This window comes from Muscardinus avellanarius (genome assembly GCF_963383645.1).
Source record: "Muscardinus avellanarius genome assembly, chromosome: 13".
Lineage (NCBI taxonomy): Eukaryota > Metazoa > Chordata > Mammalia > Rodentia > Gliridae > Muscardinus > Muscardinus avellanarius.
In genome coordinates, this window is record NC_137799.1 from 64,883,125 (window position 1) to 64,904,946 (window position 21,822).

General features: G+C 37.7%; 1 protein-coding gene across 10 annotated transcripts in view; it reads left to right on the plus strand.

Annotated features, from left to right (window-relative positions):
- The window catches only part of PTPRD (protein tyrosine phosphatase receptor type D), a gene marked incomplete at both ends in the record, with an annotated part of 415,865 nt that overhangs the window by 354,266 nt on the left and 39,777 nt on the right, over positions 1-21,822 (plus strand). For all 10 annotated transcript variants that reach the window (XM_080708743.1, XM_080708735.1, XM_080708734.1 and 7 more), the window contains 2 exons: positions 12,603-12,722; positions 13,236-13,390. In XM_080708743.1, the coding sequence (XP_080564869.1) occupies positions 12,603-12,722; positions 13,236-13,390 (275 nt within the window). The remainder of the gene's footprint in view (positions 1-12,602; positions 12,723-13,235; positions 13,391-21,822) is intronic.

Here is a 21,822-nt window from a genome sequence, read left to right on the forward strand (position 1 = left end):
GGCAGATGAGAGGTCTCTTTCTCTGCAGATATTTAGAAAGAAGCCAGAGCCCTTTCCCCATTTAATATGGCAGTTGAGATTCTTTCAGCTCAACAGGTGGCAACCTTACAGTGCAGGTCTGAAGGTGAGGGAAGAGTTAATGGCTGCCCAGATGATTTATAAGGGGAAAAACTCAAATACAGAAAAATATTAAAAAGTCACAATTACTACCTTAAAGATGCGAAATGAAAAGGTATGGTACACAGCCGGTTTAGCAGATCTGAAAAGCAGTACGATCTTCTTAGAACACTCAAATTCCATAGAGATGTTTGATATTGTCAGAAATGAACTTACTTAAAAATGACTATGACTCTAAAGGCAAATACTATTTTATACTTTATATGTAAATCCCATCAAAGGATGTAAATGGACCCATCATTGATTTGTACTCAGTGTAACCCCTCTCTAGCATGCGGTTTCTTTAAAAATGACCCTAGCCCAAATGATCCTTGGATATAACAGTTAAAATGAGTATTAAGTTCATTGACATTTCACAAAAACCCTATGAGATAACATTACTGTGATTACTCCACTTTACATATGAGTAAACTAAGGCCTAGAAAATTATACAAGGTTACTCAAGGTCATTCAGCATCCAAGGTCAGAGGTAGGAATTAAGGACAGACATTGTGGTTCCAGAGCACGTGGGCCTCACCATTGGGCCATACTACCCTAGTAACATTTGTGCCGAGCTGAGACAGCTGAACTATTATATTACAGAATGCATGTAAATCCAACCTGCCCAGTCTGCTCTGCCTGCAGATACCAGCTGGTAACAAGCAGTCATTTGCAAAAGCTGTTTTCAGTAAAACACACATTTTATCTTGACACTGCAGGCCTTCATTAAACTGTGCACCAAAACTTGTTTTGAAATAACCAAATGAAATTCTGCCCCCTTTTCTCCCTAATTGCTTCTAATAATAAAGTTAGTTCTAACTGGCCCCACCGTGACTGCCACATCTGATGGTAATGAGCAGTTCTTGGCGGAAGGCATTGTGACTTAAATACCTACAGTTTATCTTTCTGTTGCAGGCCACCTTCTCCCCTACCCCCCAGACAGAGGAACTTATTTGGAAGTTACTAAATGAACCTTTGTTTGCTCCCTCCATTAATTACTCTTTGCTCATGCAAGTTAGCTTTCTTCTTTGTTAAATGGCCTAAGGAGGCCAATTAAAATGCTGTCTTGTGATTTTTTTTATTCTGTAGTGGATCAGCCCATACCCAAACTTGCGATGACCTGCATAAGCCAGTAGGCAGTTGGGAACTCTCGGTCATCATCAGTCTGGAAGCACAAATGAGCCACAACCCTTCATACCCCACAGCCTTTTGTTCTGCATTCTAGAACACTTGGGAAGAAATATCCCAATGTCACTGGAAAATTTAACAAAGCACTGGTGCCTCGGATGATCTCAACTGCTCATCCACCTTCCTTCCTCACACTCTGCCGCCTCACCCCTTCCCTGTCCAGTTGCTCTGGTACCTAAAGTAGCAAGAAGAAAGAGGAAGGTGGTGCCTCTTGGTTTTCAAACAAGAGCTTGGATTGAATTAAATTGCACACTATAAAAGCAATGTTATAAATAGTGGTTAGTTGTTACTGAAATATATACCTCCATATTTTAGGAACGTTGTGGGTTCTGTGGGCTGACCTGGGAACTTGAGAGAATTCCCAATTCCCAGCAGTCGACCTCAAAGCAGATATTTGAACTAGCTGGGCTCTACTGCCTGTCATCTCCCTCATGAAGAGAGGTGGTCCATGTAGTTTAAACAAGTCATCTCTCCAGTGACCAGTGCCTGAAATCACACTATGTAGGTTAAGGCTCGGGTCCTCAAAATATTATTCCTCTCTATGGTATATGAAAGTGTGTATGTATATGTGTAAACACGTCTATGAATTAGAAATACACAAGAATACCTGTTGAGTGTAGATTCTGGGTGAAGAACAGAGAAGAGAAAAGGGAAGATAGTATAGGAGGCCCCAAGGGGACACCACCATCACAGAAAAGGGGGTAATCAGGAACATGGCATAGTTCGCAATAGGTGTGCTCTGCAGTCACGTTTGGCTCAGATCTCAACTCTAGTCCTTACTAGCTCTATAACAATGAGCTTGTTACTTGCCCCCTCCAAGCCTCATCTCTCCCTTTTTGGATTACATGGAAAGGTATTGACTGAGATAAGGATGTGGCTCTATGAGTCTCAACTGTTTTTGTCTGGTAGAGGTTGGCAGCTTTACCATTACAACGTCAGTTTCTCTTAAAGCTAGCCTGTAAATAATTCAGATTTTAGCCGGGAATGGTGGCACACATTTGTAATCCCAGCATTCAAGGGGATCATGGCTCCCAGACAGCCTCAGCTACTTAGCAAGGCCCTTCACAACTTAGTGAGATCCTGTTTCAAAAAATAAAAAGACTAAAAAATATGACAAAAATCAGCTTTTGCCCTCCCCAAAAGAACTTAATTTGTTTCTCTGTGTTTGACAGTGAACCCTGGCCAACCTCACAGAGCCACTGTACATGGTTACTTCTGCCCCTTTTCTCAGTGCAGCATACCCATACATTTTAGACAAGAAGAGAGATGAGCTCAGTTCATGGGGTTCTTTAGCACTTGCTTTATCCTAAGATGCAACCTCCAGAATGTAGGTCCTACCTGGGGCCGGGGGTGGGGGTGGGGGCTTTTAATCAGTCTGCAAGTAGACCAAAATAAGTCATCACTGTAGCCTTATCTTGAAGCAATACAACAGGAAAATCATGAGTACTATAGACATGGGTTATATTAGTGATAATTGTCACTAACAATAATATATTCTTAACACCACATTTTGTTTTGGTTTAGGTTTGCGTTCCCTCTTTATTCCCTTTACTTACTTATCTTACAGTGCTAGGAAATTCTCCCCTTAGAAGTAGCCTCCATTTTCAAGCCTTCTGTTTTGCCTGGCCTGGCTCACTCTCATCTTGTTGGGGCCTGAGGTTTACCAGCAGTGCTTGTAACCTTCTCTGAATTAAAGCATTTCATTGAGATAAAAGGCTGCTGGGTTCCACAGCATATGCTAAAAGTTTTTCTGGCCTCTTTCCGGAAAACCGAGAATTCCTAGCATTTGAATTGCTAAAGAAGCCCTTACAAAGAAGAAATGCAATTTAGGACTTAAGTTGGTCCTCTGAAAACTTAAGTTCTTTGACTTTCAAATCATTCCCTCTCAATTGTGGCCTTGAAAGAATCATCAACTGAGACTATTTGCATTTGTACATCCAGTTCTCAATCCTGAAAAGTATAAGTTGAATATTTTATACGAGTTTTATTAGGGTATATAAAGAAACAAAATATAAAAATGCATTTAAATCTGGCTATTTTGAAGGTAAAGTGCGATTGCTGCCTGAACTCATAGATCAATTTAAAACTGTCCTAGAATGGACTGTGTGATATAAGATACAGCTAGTGGGTTTCATTCCACAGTTTCCATCTATACTGCCAAATCCTCTCAAGTTCTGCATAGTTCATTGATTCTGTAGCAACTCATTCCTGTGCCCTAGAATGTGCAGCCTCTAATTGTTTCCATGTTTCATAACATGCCAATAAGCACATGAAATAGTCTGGGTAACCGCATAGAGGGAAGAAAAAGGTTGGAAAAAATGAAGCCCTGGTAGGGGAATAAAATATATACACCTGGGATTTCACTCCAAGGATGTCATTTGTGGGTAACTGAGTTCATGGTTGGCAGCCTCCCTTGTAGAATTACAGTCTCCAAGATAGGATTTGCCGAAGTGATTTCTGGCCTAGGAAGCCCTTTTATTTAGTAGGCTATTGTCCACTCTTCCTCCCTGCAATCTATCTGCTTTTGGCTATTTCTCTTCGACTCTGTCTCCCATCTTGAGGTGCACAGGACAGAGAAATGTGGTAGCCTCCTGCTTGGAAAATTCTGGAGCAACCATGATAACTGCTAGATGTTGAATGGCTTGCCCCAGGTTAGAGTTGGCCTGTCGCTCACTGGACCTCTCCAGTCTGCCTTCACTCACTGTGGATAGCTGAATCAAATGTTGCACATGTTGTCTTTCAAACTTTATAGTGGGTATTTATTGACTTAAGGAGCTATTATTGTAGCTGGACTTAATGCTGTAAATAATGGGATGCAGCGAGAAATTTTGATGCTTAACAAATGGAATATGATTCAAATCATTACACAGTATGGGCCAAGCTTTTAAAAACCTGGATTTCAAACTATCTAACCCCTATTTTCCATTCCTAAATAAAGAATCTAGCAAACCAGTTGATGGCATCCATTGCTAGAGCCGATCAAATGTTTCACACAACAGGACAATGGTTGTTTCTTAGGCTGGAAAGTAGGAAAATCCTTGTACCACCCAGAGGCGAGATGTTGTTGAGGCCAAAAAGACTAGACTGGCATTACTTTACTATGTTAAACAGTTCAAGGGATTAGAATACCAAGACCTGGCTGGTGGAATACATTTGACCTACTGACCACTCACTCCTCCAGTTGATGAATGTCAGCTTCCTCCAGTGGAGTCAGGAGAGGTGGAGACACATCCATATTTTATTCTGTGGCTAAGAGGGCAGTTGTGAGCAAGAAGCAGCAAAAGAGGAAATTGTGGTCAAACATTTTCTTCTTTTGCCATAAGAAAAAAATCTAGAGATTCTCTTTCAGATTGTGAAGTTCTTTTGGGTTAAATTGTGACAGAATCACGCTGAAGATTATAAATGGCAGGGATATTGTTTTCACTGTCCTTATCGGTTTTGGAAAGCCCAGCCCTGGCCGGTGGCAGACTAATTTTTGGCCTCTCTGTTTTGTCAAGGTTCGATAAGTTTAATGGAGAGCAAATGCTTTCCAAATGCCAGGTCCCTGTCCTTTTCCAAATAGAACTAGAAGTGCCGAAAGCCTTGAACATTTAATTTCTCAAACTGCAGCCTAAAGCCCTGCCTATCTAGGGCAACAGAAACTGCTTTTTCCTTAAGCAACTTTAGGAATGGTAGCACAAACATTGCCTTTAGAGTCTGCATGATATATGGGATTGTTTTGAAAGTGATAGATACTTAATGTAAATAGAGCACTAGCAACAATAAGACCGATGGTGTGTTGGGCACCTAAAGGATGTTTGGGTCCTTATCTAGCAAGTTCCACACTCTTGGTTTTCTCTTGTCAGCAGACACAGTGTCCGATAAAAGAAAAAGAATCCCACCAGCTTCTTGCTGTGTATTAATGCATTCATCTATACTGGCTGTGTATTAAGCTTCCTGGATTTTCTACCTTCTTTCCATTCCCTAGAAGCCTACAGATTCTGGCTAAAAGTGCTCTTATTAAAGCCAATGAGAGTCGTCATGGCCTAGTAAAAAGATGGACTACAGCAGGATTTACAAGTTTGTTCCTGATGACTTTATGCAAAGCCATATCTGTAGTAATACTGGACTGGATTAGGTCAATCCACAGGGTTTGAGAAATTCGAATTAATCCCTGTGCTTCCAAGCATTTAGGATCCAGTCTGTGTATGGGTTTTCTGTGTTCTCTATCAGCAGAATTTCAGACAAGGTGGATATTTAGTTGGCAAGAACTAAGTCAAGTTGTACTGACTGTTACAATTTTGGAATGCATCCATCTATACTGGCTGTTATACAGAAATTATCTTGGTATTGAAATTCTAAGTCATCTAATGATACTGCTTGGTACAGTGTTAATGGACTATAGCTGGGTCAAGGGGAACCAATAGGCAAAGGTGTCAACTTTTCACCACTGTGACCAAAACACCTTACAAGAACAGCTTAGAGGAGGGAAGGTTTATTTGTCAGAGTCAGAGGTTCAGACTACAGCTGACTGATTCCAAGGAAGAAACAGTATAGCGGAAGGTCAAGGCAGAGGAAAGCTATTCAAGTCATAGCAGCCAGGAAGGAGAGGGGAAATGGAGAGTGAGGGAAGCCATGGACAGGTGTAGTCGCCAAGACCAAGCCTCCAAACCCCACTCCCTCCAGCCATGCCTCACCTGCCTATAGTTACCACCCAGTAAATCCAAATTATTAATATATCAAAAATTTAATCCACAAATGAGGTCAGAGTCCTCATAATCCAGTTATTTCACCTTTGAACCTTACTGCATTGGGGACCCTGCTTTAATGAGCTTTTAAGGAGGACACATTATAGATGCTGACCACAGTACCAGGACAGAAGAGGTGGCTATAGGGCTACTGGAGGTGCCCAGCTGCCCCTCAGAAATGATTAAGGATGACGTAGTTACTCTAAGGGCCCAGCCCATGTAAGAAGAGCTAATAGCCAAGTGCACTGGCCATTAGGAAGGGGTACTTTACATCATTATCCTCTGGTTATAACCCTGGTATTATCCTCTGGTTATATTCATCTACTGTTAAGCCTGAGACACACTGACCATCAGTATATTGGAGGAAATCATTGGGAAAGTTCCCTATGTCAGCTTCTGGTTGACACTTCAAACAAACCCAAAGTAACTTTTTAAAAATTAATAAATGGTTGGAAAAGTTTTAGAATTTCTCGATTTACTAGTAAGCAGCTTCATGATATATAATTTAAATTATTTAGAGAATAATATTCTTCAATTTGATGGCTGTATATATGAAAGGCTGTGACTACATTAGTGGTCAAATGCTTCAGTATTGCTCTCATTTCAAATATTCAGTTGTCCCCGATCTTCCCTTAAATAGAGATAACTAGGAGTAAAATGAAATAGGGAAATACATAAACCAGGCTGTTTGGAAATGTGGGAATAGATATGGCCAAATATTAGTTTAGTGCAGAAAATAACACTAATGTTAAGGGAGAATAGACACACTGAGATCATCTCTGACCTTATTGTGAAAAAGTCATGTATTAAATCTGGTCTTAAAAACTAGCAGAAGAGTTAGTATAACTAGTAGAAATTAATAACACAGCTTTTCACTTTTCTGTCCACCAAGACATATTTTATTACTTTATTATATTTATTATTTTTTTATTTTATTAGTGCCCCTCATTAAGTACTGATAAATAGAGCTGAGTGTTATGGCCAACACCTATAATCCTAGTGCTTGGGACACTGAGACAGAAGGATCACAGGTTCAATATCAGCCTCAGCAACTTAGTGAGAATTTTTTTTAAATAAAAAATAAAATAGGGCTGGCGGTATAGCTCAGAGGTAGATTGCCCCTGAGTTACATACCTACTACCACAAAAAATTAACTAATTAACTCATTAATTAATTAATTAAAATAAATAAATATTGATAAATGAGCACCCACAAATAACTTTGGTTTGTGTTTTTTTTTATATTAGTATAGATTTCTACTCTCATAGAAGAGTTCTGACTCTTGAACAACCACGATGTCCAAATATACTACATAGGGATTTATGGTCACTTTTAGCAGCAGTTCTAGTGCCCCAAACACTATTTATTGCCTATTCAAAGTCTTTCTTTGCTAAATGACCTGGCACTAGTAAGGCTTTACAAATGCCATGCTGTAAATGCATTCTATATCAGTGGTGCTTGAACTCTTTGGAAATGTTGGTTCCTTACAACTGGGATTCTAATGCTTTACCATGCTCAATGTCTTTATTAAATTGAAATAAGGTTTTGTTTTTAGAAGGTGATAGACGATTTACTAATAAGCTAACCTAGACAGCATAAATTATAAGTCATAAAGTTTGTCACCCATGTTGTGCCTACAATGTGCCACTTCTAAGATTAGCCATGTAGGAATGAAGATAGCCTAGAACCAGAGTATTTCCCCAAAGCACAGGATATTTTACTGGGTCGACTCCTACCAGATACTTCCAATGACAAGCTTCTTTAGAATACATTTTAATACAAAATTTTTTTAGAATACATTTAAATGGCTGGGCGTGGTGGTGCAGGCTTGTAATCCCCGCGCTTGAGAGGCAGAGACAGGAGGATGGTGCAGATTCAAAGCCAGCCTCGCTGGCTTAAGAGACCCTGTTTCAAAAAAAAAAAAAATGTATATATATATATACATATATATATATGTATATATGTATATATGTATATGTATGTAATATGTTTTGGAGTGTAGCTCTGAGGTAGCAAGGTTTCCAGGAATCCCAGTACCAGTACTACAAAAAAAAAACATTAAAATGTATTTTATTGTTCCATCAGTTTTCTTTTGCCACTTGTTATGAAAATGGTAAATGAATGAATTCTACTGCATAAATTTAGTGATAACCTGTTTTCTCCATAACTATATAAAAATGAAACCTCTACAAAATTTAACTACTCTGAAATAATAAAAAGAAACATCTCTCCCACATTCATCCCCAAATCTGAACTGTCTCCTTTAGTTATATCCTCAAGAGAAGTAGTGTTTCTAAAATACAGACTCGGTAGCAGATTCTGCTGCCCTACTTTTCCACCTCAATATCTAAACCATTCTCTTCTCCAACAGACCAGGCCTATGTAGAATGTGGAAATTTTTTGAGTTGTTCAGCTGTCTACTGAAGAAGCAGGAGATCTAAACACACCTCCGTACTTAGTCTTTAAGAGGCAGGGACTGTCTTAAATCACCCTGGTGCCCCCACCACTGCTAACATCTTGCCTTAGACCTAGAAAGTCCTAAGTCAGTACCTATGAGGTTAAAGTATATTTTTTTACTTTTCACAATTAAAACAATTTAGGAACTTTTTAATAATCATCCCCCCCCAAAAAAAAAGATAATAGCTAGTGTTTGTTGAATGACTTTGTGCACACCATTGAGTTGTTTCAGGTGTATCAGAGATTTCCAGACTCTGCAGTAGGACTGCAGTACTGGAGATAATCTTTTCATTTTACAGATGAGGTAGGTAGGCTTTGATACTAAAATAGAGAAGCACTGAGACTCTGCCTGACCCTCCGCGAATCACTCCTGATGCTGGTGTGTGTGTGTGTGTGTGTGTGTGTGTGTGTGTGTGTGTGTGTTCTATACTACGAATGGAAACCAGGGACATTCTACCTCCAAGCTACACCACCAGATCTATTTTATTTTATTATCATTTTTTTTTTGAAACAGTATCCCTTAAGTTGCTGAGGCTGGCCTTGAACCTTTGACCCTCTTGTCTTATATCTCAGCTCCCAGAGTACTGGGATTACAGCCATGAGTCACAGCTTCCAGCACTGATGCCACTTATAGTCACCTTAAAATCAAGTGGATAAAAAAGCAAAAATTGGGATTTATATTCAGTAGCTGTTGCCCTCTAGTTCTCACACACTCAAGGGATCCGCCTTCATTCTTTGTCTCTCATACTGGCTTTACGCATAAAGCCTAACAAACAGTAACTCTGTCTAGAAATACCTCATGAGATGTTCTCCCAGGAACACAAGGTGGGAGAAGGGCTGTTGTCAGAGTAAAACATTTCAAGAGAGAAAAATAGAGCTAGTTCATTTGCATCTGCTAATTAGGGAAAAAATCATTTCTATTGTTCTGCCTTTTTTCTCATTATACCTCCTATATGCTAATATTGAAATTGAAAATTATTTGTATAGCAGATGGCTAAAATTGAAAATCTTAAAATAATATTTATCATTGAACATAAGCCCTTAAATCCAGCCCTCTGAAATCACGATGAAACCTGTCGAGGCTACTCAGGGAATGAGGTCAGGAGAGGTAATGCAAAGGGGCCACCTAGCAAAGGGAGGAAGACATCCCTGTCACTGCACAGAAGCTCAGGCAAAGCATCTAATCTCAGTGCCAGGACCATATTTGTGCATGTCCGTGGAAGTTAAAATATTTATTTTTCATGACCTCCATTTGAGAAATATTTCCCGAAAGAAAATGGAATTTCTTTTTTCGGTACTAGGGATAGAACCCATGGCCTCTTGCATGCTAGGCTAATGCTCTCCTCTGAGCGACATCCCCAGCACTGAAAATGGTAATGCTTAAATATGTTTGCTGAAATAAAATTGTTGCTCATTTCTGAAGTTGAGTTGGAACCAAACATTTTGTAGCTTTTTTTGGTTAAAAAGAATAAAAATAAGATCGAAGTGCATCATTTAAATTGAATACAAATGCTTTGGTTGGTTTTTTGTTTTTTCCTTCCCTTAGCTAGAAAATTTCAGAGCATTTACTCCTCCTGGTAATGCTTTGTGTTATTTTTTTAAGGAGTCAGAATCTAAGGCATGATAGCTACAGCTTCACACTTATTACTCGAAGTATGATAATAACCTAATTTCAGTTGTTCCTGCATCCCAGGGTTGGGGCAAATTTGTAGATAGTCATGAAGCAATGGAGGGATTTTTCCAAAAGTTTCATTAAAGTCTGGCTTCCAGTTCCTCATCTGTGTCATACATGACTGAACAGTCCAAGGATAGATAACCTGCTCCCAACTTTGAAATGTAATTATATTGAATTTGGTTCAGTGTACACAATTGACTAATTGGTCATTTTATTGCATTAACATGATGTTTCTGTGTATATCATAATTATATTTGTCCTCATGGGATTTTATCAGTTACTTTTGATTTCAAAGGACTGCTATCCAGCAAAAATGGTTAAATAATAACTTTGAGTTTCTTTCTTGATTTTTTTTTTCTTTTGTGTGTGTGTGTGTGTGTTACTAGAGATGGAATCCAGGGGTTTCTACCTCCGTGCTACACTCTCAGACCTATTTTTTTATATTTTTATTTGGAAACAGGGTCTCACTAAGTTGTTGAGAGCCTCACTAAGTAGCTGAGGCTGGCTTCGAACCCGCACGATCCTCCTGTCTCAGTCTGCCAAGTACTGGGATTACAAATCTGCGCCCCCACGCCTGGGTCTTTCCTGATTTTTTAAACTCAACATATTGCTGGCATCCTCTCGAATACTGCAGCATGAAGCCTACAAAATTTATTTTGTCCTCTGTAGCAAGATATTAACTTTCAGGGCTTAAAACAAAGCTTTTGGGCTAATTTATGTGAACTTTTTTTTTTCCATCTGAAGCATTGCTACTTAAGTGGTAACTATTCAACTGGTAACCATTAAATATGTCAGACACAGCCTGGGCTTGACAGATGATCTAAGAACATATAGCAGGGTCCAACACTAATCATGCTAACTCTGTATTTTCCTTGAAGAACTGTCTTTCCTTTGTGTTATTTTGTGTTGAAGCACATGATAAAAATAAAACACAAGAATATTCTGTGCATCAGGGAAACATGCAAAGCATTTTTTTTAAATTCCATTAAAACACAGATTTTTCATTTTATTGTCACCATCGTGTTTGCTTTTCATCAAAAAGGTGATATTTGTGTGGTCTCACAGTTGAGAGAAAGCACAGAAATCAAATCTTGTGAATTCAATTTCTGGCTTACTGTGTGAATATACGGTAAAGTACTTCTTCCTCATTGAGAAAATTGTGTAGCAGATAAAACCCCCACCATTCTAGGAGGTCCAGTATCTGCACAGAAAAACCCTGATTTCTCAGCGGAACAGACACTATCACTGTGAAACAGATTACAATGTTATTCACAGAATGCTGCTGATATTTATACTAAACATAAAAGCAAATAATTATCTAATAATTCTATTCACCAGACCAAAAAATTCTTGTATCTGTGATAATAATGTCTTATTGCCTTTGTTTAAATCCAAAGATTGTGCTTTCAATACCTCCTTCCCAGAGCTTTCTTTACCTAAGTCCTAGAGAAATGCATTTCATATGGTTCCGGTTAAAAACTGCTTCTATTTTTATTTTACTCTGAGATAGAAAGGGTAAATATATTCTGATCTGTGGCCTTACTAGAAAATATCATGCTGTTTGTCATTTTTCATTACATTATTTAATGCCTAACAGATATGTTCAGTAAATTTGAGGCTTACTGCCGACTTGAAATTATTCTTTGCTGCATGTTAAACTAATTGGGTTGAATACTCTTTTGTTCCGCTCCACATAGAAATTGTAGATTATTCACCTCAAATGAATGAAGTTTAAATTATTTAAACATTGTACTGCTAGCATATGACCCTCTGAGACCATTTTTAAAGAACAGACAGGTATTTTCCCTGCAAACATTACAGCTTTAATTTTGCGGTGATACAAATACCATTTATTATTTTTTTTAAAATGCATGCTTATGTTGGTTATTATACTTTGATAGATTTTGAAATTATTTTGACTTTTCTTTAAACAAGTGCATTTGTAAATTATGATAGCTCAAGATAAAATAGTTTGAGCCTTTTAAATCTTGATGGATGAACACTAACGATCTCACCATGTACTTTAAATGCCTAAGTGTAATCTTCCCAATGCAAATCACAGCATTTATTCCAGAACAAATTTGTGGGGTTTTTTTCCCAAGGACTCTGAAGTTTCAAATACCACTCTCCTTATTTTACTCAGCAACAATCTGCAACTTATTTTTCTCCAGGAAAATTGAATTTGTTACTGCTTAATATTCCTACCAGTCTGAAAAATATGGTTTATATTGGCATCAGAGCAGTCATTTACATATATTGGGATAACAAGAATGTGTGCTAGAAAAAGATCAACATAAAACAAAATACAGAAAAGCTGTTTTCCCTCAACAGCAACTCAAAGTAAAACTAACTGAGACTTGATGAGCATCTCCTCTGAATGTGTCTATTGTTTCTTATAGGTGAAGTGTGACCAGTACTGGCCCAGCAGAGGCACAGAGACCCACGGACTGGTCCAAGTGACACTGCTCGATACTGTGGAGTTAGCCACATACTGTGTTCGAACATTTGCACTTTATAAGGTTTGCTTTTTGTCTTTTCCCCCCTCCCTTTCCTCTTTCCGTTATTTAAGGAAAGCTTCTTTTAAAAAATCAAATCTCTTAAGCCTTTACTTAAATCTTGATCCCACTGGCAGCAGTGAAGAATGAAATAATTCTTCCATTACAGCCCAACAATTTGTCTCCTAGTCTGGTGATTTGTCAGTAAATATGAAACTCGTGCTCTGAACAAAAGTTTCAGCAAATGAAGAATAGATGAAGAGGAATGAGTTCTTTCTGTAAAATAAAAGGAGCACTCATGATGGAAACCTGAGCCATGGAATACGTCTCCCCCAAGAATTCTGTCTTCTCGAACAAATATATGTCATTTACAAACAGTTTGGGGTGTATATCTCCAAAAAATATGTCGTCTCAGAGGACGTAGAGTGGGAGGGAGAAATTAAGACGCACATTTTACTGTTTCCTCTTCCATAGTATTCATCATTGCAGTCTGAGGTTAGGGAAAAGTGAATTTCAGCTAGTGTGCTTGTGTCACAGAATGGTTCAAGTGAGAAGAGAGAAGTGAGACAATTCCAGTTCACCGCCTGGCCTGATCATGGAGTTCCAGAGCACCCCACGCCTTTTCTAGCTTTCCTACGGAGAGTCAAAACCTGTAACCCTCCTGATGCAGGTCCGATGGTTGTGCATTGCAGGTAAGGACCACTGGAAATATGTGTTGTACTTGTGGGCAGGTGGGTTTCAAGGAAACAGAAAGCTAACATCTCTTGTTGGATGTTCTCTTTTCAACTTGTTCATATTCTGATATAGTAAATACCTTCACAAATAATCTAGGTCTTTTTTTGGACCAATGAGGTTTATCCTAACATCAGTAGAAAGGATTTGATACAGATGTATGTCCTCCCTGGAGAGAGTAGGCAGCAATGATTCGTTGCTCCTTTCTCTTTTGTGTTAAGATAAATAACAGAAGTAAGTATGCAAGTGGCCATAAACACATAAAACAGAAGAGAATAAAGAATTGAGCTGGGCGTGGTGGCACACCCTTGTAATCTCAGCATTCGGGAGGTAGAGACTAGAGAATTGTGGTTCACGGACAGCCTCAGCTGCTTAGTGAGGCCCTCTGCAACTCAGTGAGACCCTGTTTCAAAATAAAAAGAATAAAAAATAGGGCAGGGGGTGTAGCTCAGAGGTCAAATGCCCCTGGGTTCCATCCCCAGACCTGCCAAAAAAAAAAAAAAAAGATTGGCCATATACCCAGATCAGTTTCACCTGCTATGTGGAGGAATATTCTTAAAAACATATATAGATGAATTGTTGCACAGGCTTTCATTTTTTTGGTATTTTTAGAGGAAAAATTGCTGAACAAAATAACTTAAGCATATAAGCTTTCAGGGACAATGTTGTATTACCTTTATATATTATTAAAACCAATTCACAAAGAACAAATACATTGATTTATTTAATCAGATATATTCCGATTCCTATAGTTTGGAAGAAGTTCTCTTATGTACACAGAGATAATTATCCTGTATTTCTTTTGAAATATATAATTTGTATTTTTTACTTAATTCTTACCAATGTCCTCTATATCACCACTCAGGTTCTGTTATATGTGTTTATACATTTTTAATATTAAACTGATTTCTTCTGGTTGCTTGAGATGTTCTCAACTAGCATTACTAACAGGCTACTCAAGATGTCTGGTCAGATTCTATATATTGCTATTCATTGCTGTATAAATATTTAGCTCATGTAACTTTATAATAGTTTTTTATAACCTAAGTAAATCAATTATGAAAAATATGGCCCCTTGAACAGATAAGTAAAATGGAAGTTTACAAAAGACAAGGAAGTCTCATAAACTACTTATACCATAAAATAATAATATAACTTTCTTGTACACCCCATCTTATCCTAGTATCTTACAGTAGACCCTGAAGATGGGGAACTATTTTTGGAAAAAAAGATAGAAAAAGTGGATAAATCAAAATACAAGCAATAAAATCCACCTGACCAATTCCCACAAATTCCAAACAAAACAATGTTTCTTTTTTCTAGCAAATGTTTTTCTTGATGAAAATCAATAATAGCATTATCTCCCCTTTATATAGAGTATTTTACACAAATTTCAGAGCATTTCATCATGCTTTATTTTGCTTGAGGTTTCTAACAATAGTATTTAGGGTCAAGTGGAAAGCACAGGGCCTGGTTGAAGTATGACTAGTTAAGAAGGTGGTAAACAGTCATCCTTGTTAATCTAATTCTCACTCTTCCATGCCTCGGACAGGACCTTTGAGGATTGGCCACTTGGTTACAGTTTTCTGCATGGTTGTAACACACGAAATATTCCTTTTATTACTTCGAGTAAATGCTTTTGCATTTCAAAAACAGATTTCTGGTTCTCCTGCCTGTTGATTTCAGATCATGCACTAGTTTGATCAGGCTGTATACTCTTAGACAAAGTTTCATTCAGGCTTCAAGAATCAATGCACCTGGTTACATGGCTCCTTTGCTAGGCACGAGTTGGACTTGATTGTAAAGATCACACATGCAACAAATAAAGTGTTTTCAGATGGCGTTTAGCCCAAGATAAAGAAACAGGAAATTTGTACTCATAGAAGAAATATTTCCCTCAAAAATCATGTGTGTGCGTGCACACACACACACACACACACACACACAGACTGGTAGTTATAAATGTAAAATAAGAAGGAAAATTAGGGAAACATAACTGAGTTTTCACTGAAAAAGAGCATTATGATTTTGGCATTCATTTGGAAATATAGCATTTTCCTTTTCAAAATGTGTTTCCATTTCTGTAAATTAGAAGTAGAGAAAACTGAAGTAGATAAGTAATCTTAAAATGAAATTTGCCTTCTGCTGATCATATGCAAGGTAGTTGTTTATTTTGAGAACACATACACACACACGCACACACACACACACACACACACACACACACACTCACGCGCCTATGTTATGTTAAGCCACTTGAACTCACCTCTGAGAGATACCAGCTGCTCAGGAGAAATAAGGAAGCAAGATGAATGTGGAGAGCTAATAGCTGCTGACATTTGGAAGTGTCATGCCTGAGGCTCTGGAGAAGCTGTGTATTGAAACAAACAATAGAAGGGTAAATGCATTGATGGCAGAAATTTGCTAGCAACTAACTTCACAACAATAAGGTAAAGACACAGAATAAACTGGGCTGTGTGAAATAATATGTGTTAACCTACAGGTAATTCGATATGTCTACTCAGAAATGTTAGATTCCACTTAGGAGATGTCATGTCAGCATAGTCAACGACAAAACCATAATCAAGCCCAGTCTTAGATGCAAAGTTTATGCTAAAACTGAAGAGCGTATTTTTTTCTAGTAGAGTAGTAAAGTCATTCTAAATAACAATCATGTGGTGTCCCAGAAGTGATATTTTAGAAACCATTTCAGAACAGTAAGAAACTACAAAACACCATAATAGCAAGTCACCAAGAAATATTGATCATAGGTATCCTGATCATAATCACATAAATACTCTAGAATCACATAAATACTCGGTAGGTACTACACTTTATGTTTTGATTTACCTTATGGTATACTCAGATTTTTTTTTTTTTGCCTCTGTGTGAAAGAGGTAGTAGCAAACTCAGAATAAATAGGAGCCTTCTACCATAACAAGCCCAGTGAGAATGGTGGAGGATTCAAAAAAAGTCTGGTAGTAGCTGTAATTGGGGGAAGGAAAGTTGGAGCTGAAAAAGAAAGTTCATGTTCTTCCAGTGGTTCTCTCTAGTAATAAATGTGCTGTGATTAAATAGAGCCATTAAATAAGTAAAAAGTCTAGCAATCAGTTATGAAAATGTTATATAGAGAAACAAGCACAGACAAGACCTCAGATGGCCAAGGAGAAAAATGGAGTCTCCAATATTTATAAAAGAGAGAATGTAGCCAGGCCTCGTGGTATATGCCTATAATTCAAGTACATGGGAGACTGAGACAGGAAGACCACAGGTTTAAGGCCAGAATCAGCAATTTAGGAAGACCCTCTGAAACTTGGTGAGACCTATTTTCCAAATAAAAAATAGAACTAAGGTTGTAGCTCAGTGATAGTGATACATTGCCTCTGAGCTCAATCCCAGTAACAGAAACAAACAAACAAACAAAAAAAAAAAAATGGAGAAAGGATCCAGAGCATGAAGTCCTGACACTGAATGGTTTAAATGCCAGCTTGGTTAGTTTACTGGGTTTTGTGCCTTTAAGGAAAAGTATTTAATTTCCATTAGCCTATATATATTCACTTATAATACGGAGTATCACTATTCATAGTAGGGAAGTTTGTATGAACATAGAATGTAATGACACACATAAGGCACTTGGAGCAATATAGAGCATGTAGAAGTATGCAATAATTTTAATTACCCGTATATTCATTATTCAGAGGGATTTCAAAAACAGGTGTCTATTTAAAACTTGAGGGAAGCCAGGCGTGGTGGCACACGCTTGTAAACCCAGAATTCAGGAGGCTGAGACAGGAGGATCACAGTTCACAGAGAGCGTCGGTTACTACTTAATGAGGTCCTTTGCAACTCAGTGAGACCTTGTTTCAAAATAAAGAATGAAAAAACCGAGTTGGGGGTGTAGTCACAGGTAGAATGTTTCTGCATTCAATCCCCAGCACCACAAAAAAATAAATAAATAATAAAACTCTAGGGAAACAAATACAACATGAACTTGAATATCTCTTTGATCTCAACCATCTATCCTATTAAATAATCAGATACTTATAAATATCCAAATGAGTAATTAAATGGATTTTTTTGTGTGTGGTACTGGGAATGGAACCCAAGGACATTCTACCTCCCAACTACACCCCCAGCCCTAATTTTTTGATTCTTTATTTTGAAACAGGGTCTCACTGAGTTTCAAAGGGCCTCACTAAGTAGTAGCTGAGGCTGTCCACGAACTGCAATGCTCCTGTGTCAGCCTCCCAAATGATGGGATTACAAGAGTGCAACACCAAGCCCAGCAATTTTTAAGATTTTGATATCTCATATCAGTCAGTCACTAAGCCAAACTCCAGAAGGAGGGAGGGGTAAGGGTAAGAATTGGGGAAGGGCTAAATGTGTATCGTGTGCATGTATGCCTCAACCATTCTGTACCTCATGATGATGTATGATTACAGTGCACCAAAAGAAAGAAAAAAATTGTTGATATTTTAGTAAAGGTTTTTCTTGAAGAATCTTAGCCATTCCATAAGATTTTTCTCAGTAATAGAACACTAATATTTGTGAATTAGATAAATCTATGGCAATAAATGTTTTCATAAAAACCTGATTTAAAAAAACATTGAACTCTAAAATCATTTAGGATGTTGGAATTTAATTCTGTGGTACTTGGTGTCTTCAAGATAAAATCAGAACTTCTTAACATTGCATTCATATCCCCATATAACCTAGGCTGATCTTGCCTTTCACACATGGTTCACTCTTCGGGCTATATAAACTACAAATTCCAAGTACCTTCCTCTCTGGCTCTCAGCAAAAAATATTTATCTGGCCTGGAATTTCAACCATTCCCCTTCTTTATTAAATCCTGTTTCATAATCCATCTGAAATAGCACTTCCTAGGCTCATTGCAGATTGGAAACTGGCTTCTGATGGTTTTGTTGATATACACGGTAATGCTTTTTGAACTCTGAGCATAAATTCATTTAGGCATGAATCTACTCCCCAGTTTTACATACCCTCCCCACTCCCTATTGTTTTTGCCCACATCTCAATTCATTCCTTTCTAAGACTGCTTCAACTTGTAGATATTTGAGTCATAACCCTAGAAGCTCTTTAAGCTCATTATCCATTCTGCTGGCCACCGGAAAAGTCAAAAACTCTGTTTCTCAAATCTCCTAAAATAGATTCACACTAAGCCTGTCCAGCTATATATTTGTGCAGGTCATATCTGCCTTGAGGTCACAGAGCAGATGGGTTATATCTGATTCATATTTGTGCCCAACTCTTACACAACAGTAGCAGGTGCTCAATAGCTGTTGTTCAAGTTAGTTGAATTCCATGCTGTATTTTACTAATTTTTACAGAAGTAAGTACAATAGTTTGAAGGCTAGACTACATGTTTTTAAACATGAAAGACTATATTTTAAAGCCAGGTGCACTGGTACATGCTTATAACCCTGTTGACTCAGAAGACTAAGGTTAGAAGATTGCAAGTTTGAGGTCAGCCTTAGCAATTCAGTGAGGTCTAGCCTCAAAATAAAAAGAGGGCTGGGGATGTAACTCTGGTAAAATGCCACTAAATTCAACCCCCATTATCATACACACACAAAAAAACACTTTATTTTTATCTCTGTACATTGGAATGTTTTTTGGAGCTCTCAATTATTTTAAATTGCCTTTGCCTTACATTTACCTATTTCTATTTCTGGATTACTTTTCTACCACTCTACCTTTTATTTCCTTTTCCACATACTGTCCATTCTATGATTAAATATAAATATATATAGCTCCAGGATTTTTTTTTTTTTTTTTTGTGTGTGTGTGTGTGTGTGTGTGTGTGTGTGTGTGGTACGGGGATAGATCCCAAAGGCATTCTATCTCCAAGGTACACCCCAGGCCTATTTTTTTATTCTTTATGAGTTGCAAAGGACCTCACAAAGTAGCTGAGGCTGTCCTCGAAACGTGATCCTCCTGTCTCAGCCTCCTAAATACTGGGATTACAAGCATGCTACACCACACCCAGCTACTGATTTTTGAGCCATAATAATAGTTAGCGATAGTTGAGCCTACATTCAACATCAAGTAGTCTTTCTTATTAACTGAAAAATGCCTGTTCTAAATGTGTTACAAGTGTTATTGCTTTTATCTCCCAATGATCTTTGTAGGAAACCATCTTACTCTCCCACTTCACAGAATAAAAAACAGAGACTAACACAGTTCAATATACTTGTCTGTGCCCATACCACTACTGGTGGCAAAGCCATTATATACCCTAGGCTTCCCTGCCATATTAACCAAACCAATTCTCCAGTCTTTAAATCAATTCAGGGTTCTCAGCTTCCCCTTCTGCTGCCCACTTGAGGGGCTATCACTGTCTGTCCTTCCCTGAAAACCTGCTGAGCCACTACTTCCTTGCTGACTCCACATCACATTTCCATATTCTAGCCTTCCTTTCACTCTTTCTATATCAAAGGTAGTTGTTAGCATGTGAGTTTCTTCTACCCCTTAATCATTTTATCATAAATAATCATACTAGCTAGCAGTTACTGAGACACTACTATTTTATAAGTATTACTAAACACTAGAGGTATAATCTGAAAAGCAGTATATTTTACCTGCTAAGAGCATCAAACACATGAGTTCGGGGGTGATTTGTTCAAATCCATATAACTTGAAATTTTCGGCCTGATTGCAAGACCGCCCGTTTCCTTGCCGTTCTATTCATTTCTGACTCTCTGTGCAAACTCCATACTCTGTGTTTGTTGAACAAATGGTCATCTGGTTTGCTATTACATCTCTGAAGTACATGAAGAGAGACAAGAATATTTTTTCACCTCATTTATAAAATTAAGTTTTAAAGACTCTAAGGAAGAGATCTTTCAAGCTATTTGTAATATATTTTCTTGGATGTCATGCATTAAATGTTTCCATATTATTTTAACTTCTCTTAGAAAACAAAAAGTTTTGCTCCCTTTTTTCTCTTTTGAGTCCTATTATTTGTGTTATCTTATTGAAAATTTAGTACTGTATATTCCAAACCAGATATCTGGTAATTTATATCTTCTACTACAAAAAGGATATATGATAACTGACTTGTTTTGTGTATTTGCTTCTTGGTAGAAATGAAAAAAGTGGAATATAACTATAATTTATTGAACTGATTTTTTAAAACAGTGACTTGTGATACTGTTTTCTGTTGTTTTGTTTTGTGGTACTAGTCAATTGAACCCAGGGATATCCTACTTCTAAACTATACCAACAACCTGTGGGGGGTGGGGGTATGGGTGTCGGTATGTATTTGGTACTAGGGATTGAACCCAGAGGCATTCTACCTCCAAGCTACAGCCTCGGCCCAATTTTAATGTTTATTTTGAAACAGTCTCACTAGGTTGCTGAACATCTAACTAATTTGCTGAGACTGGCCTTCAAGCTATATTCTTTCTTTCTCTGCTTCCCAAGTACTGGGGTTTCAGGTGTGCACCACCATGCCTGACTTGATAATAACTCTTGAGTTGTATTTTTTAAACCAAGAGAGCACTTTTTCTTCATTGGAGATATTTATTCACTTATGAATAAATATGAAGGGAAGATAGATCAAGATCTCTGAAATTGGCTTCTAAATGAAGCTCTCCCAACAAGAGTAAAATGTACCACCTGAAGGTCACTTAAACCTTTCATATCCTAGAATCAAGCCTGTCCTTCAAACTGGAATGAACAGGAACTTCAGGACAAATATAATGTCCTAGAAACATCAATGCACTCTGAAGGGTGGTCCAATAAAAACCAAAGGTCAACATGGGGTTGATCCAATTTTGTCATTGGTCTTCAACTTTGCATATGAAAATACTTCCAAGAAACTAGTCAGGTCAGATTTGTAATATAACCATTTACCCTTGAGACCAATTCAGTATTGAGGAAAATGGCCTTTTCCAGGTCAAAGACTTTGGAAAGCGTTGCATATTGGCATAAAAATAAAGGGTCTTGTGATCCAAAGAAGCTACCAGTACTGTGGAAATTTGTTTAATATGTTTTTAACCATTCATTCTAAATTCCATCCTCATTTTTCCCAGTGCTCCATTCAAATGCCTTTACAGATCAGAGACCACAAGTCTTGCCAAAGCATGTGATAGTTTTGTGATGCTGACAAGTGTGAAGCATAGATTTATATTTTGCTGAAACCTGGGATTAATTTTCATGTGTAAATTAAGTAATAGGAGAAGCTAGCTTTCTGTAGATGAAAGACAGGATTGATAAAAATATCAGCATCTCTGGCTAAGAAGATGGGTGGAATATGCAAACTATGTCCTTATTTATGGAAGCATTTTAAGGTGAGGAAAAATAACTATCTTGTGCAACCTATTTTTCTGTGTTCTTATATACCAATAGTTACCCATAAAAAACAAAT